We start from the raw sequence: 5,736 nt of genomic DNA on the forward strand, positions 1-5,736 counted from the left end.
TTAGCTTTACATACTCATATGTATTAAATCATGCAGCGTAGGAACACGTAACATAAATAGGCATGGTTCTTGTTTCATTGTGAGTGCAACGGGATGTAGTTTTATTTGCTCCGAACCTATATTTATAATGTAAGGCTTCGTTAATGCAACAGTGTCAGCCCTCCGCGCGCGGTCCGCGGAATCGTCGTTTGCCGCCTGCCGCCCCACGGGCCATGGATCGTCTTGCAGTGGCTGTAAAAACTGTCGCTACTCCGAAATCAGAAATCCTAGGGACACGTTTTTGTGTCAACAAACGCGCAATAGATTCCCCAGAGGCTATTGCAGCACGACTGCACAATATGCCCGACTGGTATCTTTAACAAAGCTTGGGAAGGTGAGCATTGCCCCCGACCCTTCCTGTCAGGGCGAGTATGTTGTTCAGAAACAACCTACAGCCTGATGCGAAACTATTAGCAAATTTCAGTACAATTCACTTGCTGCGCACGACGGAAGGCGCCCACCTGGGAACACATGTGACGCCAGGCTTGGAGCATGCCTGTGGTATGGTGGAGAGTTTGATGACGGCTGAGGTGGGGCTCGAAATGCACACTTGATTTTCATAAGGGGGCATGACCTCGAGGGGGGCCTGCATATTGGACGTCATTTCCAGTGCTACCTGCCACCGGCTGGATCCCTGTCATGTATTCAGTTACCCTGGCTATCGAGGTCCTTCGTTCTTGCTTTTTTCTTGCGGTCGAGGAAAGCGAATCCAGCCGTAGATGGAGTTAAAACGAAAGATCCGGCAAGTCACTAGGGTGAAAGCAAGCTCCTGCTGTGATTTGGCTATCCCATAGTCTGGGGCAGGTGTACCTGCTCTCCTACCATCAACAGTTACTCTGACATTAGTTGAAGGACATTGTACAAATGAGCGTTTTGGTTCTGTTCATGATATTGAAAATCGCAATGATGAAAGAGGCTTTCGGTGATGGCCGATTCCTGATGTCTCTACTAGGTATGGACTTCGATAGCATTTCATATCATATGGCACCTTCTTACGCTGGGGGCGAAAATTTTGAATGCAGAAATTCGATCGGCGACGAATAGCACCCAGCAAAAGCAGCAGAATAACAGAATAGCATCACCCAGCAGAATAGCATCCAATAGACAATACCACCCCTATAGTCATTTTGCCGACATTCACAGCCAGGCTGCCGACACTCACAGCCAGGCTGTCGACACTTCCAGCAAGGCTGCCAACACTTACATTCAGATGACCGACGCTAGCAGCCAGGCTGCCGACACTTAAAGCCCGGCTGCCGACACTAACAGCTAGGCTGCCAACATTAATAGCCAGGTCCCCAATACTAAAAGTCTGTCGGCTGACACTCACAGCCAGGATGCCGACACTTACATTCAGACGGCCGGCACTAACCATTTGAGTGGCGTCGGTGAGGCGCTTGTCGCCTATCCACCAGGAGATGTTGGCTGGCGGACGGGAGCCGTGCGTTCGACACAGAAGGTCGTACGAGACTTCGGACGACATCGAACTGAGCGAGGAGCCCAGAATTTCAACACTGAGAGGACGGACTGGAACAGAGACATCACCAGGCTCAGTGACAGTCGCGGAGAGATTCCCGAAGAGCCGTGAAGGCTATTAGATGAAAGAGCGCTTGTTCATGGCGCGGGTGCTGCGACCTTAGGAGTGCATGAGTTTGAGAGCAGATGACAAGCATCAGCTCTCGTGCATATTAAGCAAGGTGCTGAAGAAGTAAGCTTAACTCACACTCACGACGCTTCAGCAGCTCTCATTTTTGTTAAAGTGGTTTTGATTGCATGTGTCCGTGTCAATAAAGCGCATTGGTGGCAGCCACCACACGCTGTTGAGAGCTAAGGGGAACATCTATTCCATTTGGCGGCCACCACACGCTGTTGACAGTTAAGGGGAACATCTATTCCATTTGGCAGCCACCACACGCTGTTGAGAGTTAAGGGGAACATCTATTCCATTTGGCGGCCACCACACGCTGTTGAGAGTTAAAGGGAACATCTATTCCATTTGGCGGCCGCCACACGCTGTTGACAGTTAAGGGGAACATCTATTCCATTTGGCAGCCACCACACGCTGTTGAGAGTTAAGGAGAACATCTATTCCACTTGGTGGCCACCACACGCTGTTGAGAGTTAAAGGGAACATCTATTCCATTTGGCGGTCGCCACACGCTGTTGACAGTTAAGGGGAACATCTATTCCATTTGGCAGCCACCACACGCTGTTGACAATTAAGGGGAACATTTATTCCATTTGGCAGCCACCACACGCTGTTGAGAGTTAAGGGAACATCTATTCCATTTGGCAGCCGCCACACGCTGTTGACAGTTAAGGGGAACATCTATTCCATTGTGGCCACCACACGCTGTTGAGTTAAGGGAACATCTATTCCATTTGGCAGCCACCACACGCTGTTGACAATTAAGGGGAACATTTATTCCATTTGGCAGCCACCACACGCTGTTGAGAGTTAAGGGGAACATCTATTCCACTTGGCAGCCACCACACGCTGTTGGGAGTTAAGGGGAACATCCTTTCCATGTGGCAGCCACCATAGACCGGCGATAACTAAAGGGAACATCTATTCCAGACATTCCATCGCACACGAGCGGTGAGACGAGGACCATTAGCCGAGTCCATAGCGAATGGTATATGTATTATCCAGGGTCATACCGGATGGCACACCAGCTCCCACGACCTGAACCTCCATCATCGTCGGGGAAGCCCTAACGGATGGCCCTCCTTCCCACACAATCACGTGCGCCGGCATTGGGTATTAGGGCCGTGTCAGCCGCGAAGAGCCGGCGACGGCCGGTGCTGGGTCAGCGGCCGGTCAGCCGCGAGCTCCCTGGACACCCGGCGGCGGCACCGCACCGCCGGCCTCCCGCGACGGACGAGTGCAGGCCTCCCCGTGCGCTGGCTGGGGCGGCAAAAGCGCGTCCTATCGGATGGTGACCGCTGGGTCCTTATGGGTGGCCACAGCCATTGGATGTGCTCATTTCCACACGATGTGCGAATGCGATGCTTTTGCAATGCTTGCCCGAACGCTTCCGTCACCGTGCGATGCGAATGTGATTGGTTGGTGTAACACGAAGAACATTGAGCTGTGTACGATGGCGATGAAATCTGTACCATATCATCATCGTGCTTACCTCCTTAGCCGCCATAGAGCGAGGAAACAGTTAACATTCTGACAAGGGAGGCGTTTTTGAACACGGGCTGACGAGTCAGTGCTTCCTACGCTGCGAGTTCAATGAATAACGAGCTGGTGAATTTGTAATGCAGCTCTCCTTCTTATCACAGCATTGAAGAGGCTGTCAGACCCCGCAACGTACAACTTAAATCAAACCAGACCGCTCGAGCCGAAAAACAACGTCGCACCTCTGCTCGCGCCGTGACATGGGATAAATCAGCTCCGGTGCAGCACTCGGGGGAACGGCCGGTGACTGATCTCGTTCGGCCGAAACGCAGCCCTCCGTCGCTTTGACTGAACTGATTTGATCCGGGCCCGGACGGAACGGCGACGTGGGCTGAGCAGGGAAGCATTTCCAAATCATAACATAGCCGTGTTGCTGTAACGAGTGTATTGCCACTGCCAAATAAGGATAGAAATGCGGTACGACTGCACTCCCAAATTTGAAACAAAAGTTTGCTGCCGTGAATGCAATGTGTGAGACGACTGTGTGGGCCCACTTGAGCATAAAAGGCGCCCACTGAAATCGCACAAGCTGCCTACTGCGTAGTTGTAATGTGTGCTCTCCAAAGAGGCCTGGGTATGTACAAATGAAAGGTGGACACAATTTTGCAGGTGGCAAAGCCACTTCTACATTGCACTGCAAAGCGCAACAAATCGTTACGCACGCTGATAAAACCCACGTACGTTTGCCACTCGGGCTTCACGCGATGTTGGCGCCCAAACGCTATTGCAACTATGAGAGAGGCCGATTTTTCTTCTGTCAATGCAGGCAGTCATCTTAACTCCTCTTGCGCCTTATAATCTAAGTTCCTATTGTACCTAATATCTTAGCCGCTGACGTCCCTGGCAACTCATGTTTCTTCCATACAAGAAAACTCTGACCTGTTTGTTTGAACTGAGAGAGCCAATATCAATCGTTCAGGATGATGTTAACGTGCGCTTCTATGCAATTCACTGACTTCATTTTTCAAATTTTTGTTGATTTGTGAGATGAAAACCCTACCGCCACATTTAATCATAACGTAATATGTCGTCTATTTGGATTTAAGTGGTCAACTTGCTTTTTGTTTAACAAAATGCAATAATTTGTACGTATTTTAAGCGTTCCAGCTATAACGTTTCTTGGATACCACAACAATATGTGCAGCCCTTGTGATATTGGCATAAGACGTTAGAATACAAAATAATGCCGACTTGACTCAAAGGCTCCCTCAAATTTCCGGTAAACATGTGCTGTGAAACACAAGTATCACTGATGAATCCCGCACATACTTTCTTGGACACCTTGTGCTTGTTTTTCATTGTTTCCTTTATTTTGATCCGATAGGACGCCACGCCAACACAGGATGCAGCAGATTCGTAACGATTTAGTCAATGCATCCAAATAAACAGACCTTTGCAGAAAAGAGTGTGGCATCATACATGCAAAAGCTTCTGGCGTAAGAATGCGAGCTCCGTTGCACCCCTTCCTTTCAACACCCTCAGCGAACCGGACTGACTGGGCGACACCACGCCCACAGGTGCGTTCTGTTGTCCGCCGGGCGTCCAAGCGCGGCCGGTGGGGCCACGGCAGCCGTCTCGGACCGCCTCTGGTCCCGGCCCGACCGCGGCGGTGGGACCACGGCAGCCGTCTCGGACCGCCTCTTGGTCCCGGCCCGACCGCGGCGGTGGGACCACGGCAGCCGTCTCGGACCGCCTCTGGTCCCGGCCCGACCGCAGTCGGCGGGACCACGGCAGCCGTCTCGGACTGCCTCTGGCCCCGGCCCGACCGCGGTCGGTGAGTGCTCCCGGATCTGATCAGACCGGCCGCCATCGCAAGAGCGGCGCTGTCAACGCGCGCCGTTCGGCCGGCCGACGACCATCCGGCGCCGAAAACGCTCATCAGAACGAGCTCTTCCTCGTTCAGAGCGCAGATTGCCGGCCGGCCGGGAGGCGGCAACGCGGTACAATGAACTCATACACGGCGGCGAAATTTCCGCCAGAGCCGGGGCCCGGCCCAACAACAGCGGCAGGTCACGTGGTGAGAGGTGGGAGCGGATCGGCATCGGCGGGAGAGGGGCATGCCTGCTGATTGCTCGGGCGGAGGTAGCCTGATGTCATTCCGCCTGGGGCTGTTTGCTCCACATGTATATAGGTGTCAGTTAAATGAGGCTGGAGTCCTGCATTGCAATCTGAAATGATGGACACTGCCCGGATAAGCTCATGCAGAGGCGGGTACCATGCATGTGAATAATAATGTGTTCTTTTAAAATACAGTTTAACGGCACCGGGGCGTGTTCCTTTACCAAGTTACGGATCGCAGCTCTGTTCGTCTCACCTACACAGGAGTGACAAGCGGGCAACGCAAATCTCTTGGTCTCCATTGACATTCAGTGCGAAACTTTGACCGTGGGTGCTGTAGTCTTTCACTCAACAATCGCCCGCCCCGTGTCTGTCTGCAGTGTTTTCCCCCACTCCCTGACTCATTCCGTAACCCTTCAATCCATGACCTTCCACTCTGTGCCCTTCCATTC

The 5,736-nt window shown here is 52.2% G+C and overlaps 1 protein-coding gene across 1 annotated transcript in view; it reads right to left on the reverse strand.

The window, feature by feature from the left end:
• Window positions 1–1,411: 1,411 nt before the first annotated feature.
• Window positions 1,412–5,736, reverse strand: part of LOC119100473 (nephrin) — a gene marked incomplete at its 3' end in the record, with an annotated part of 16,319 nt that continues 11,994 nt past the window's right edge. The window contains 1 exon segment of the mRNA XM_037223568.1: window positions 1,412–1,566. Coding sequence (XP_037079463.1) covers window positions 1,412–1,566 — 155 coding nt within the window.

Source organism: Pollicipes pollicipes, unplaced genomic scaffold (genome assembly GCF_011947565.3).
Source record: "Pollicipes pollicipes isolate AB1234 unplaced genomic scaffold, Ppol_2.1 Scaffold_2555;HRSCAF=2994_pilon_pilon_pilon, whole genome shotgun sequence".
Classification (NCBI taxonomy): domain Eukaryota; kingdom Metazoa; phylum Arthropoda; class Thecostraca; order Pollicipedomorpha; family Pollicipedidae; genus Pollicipes; species Pollicipes pollicipes.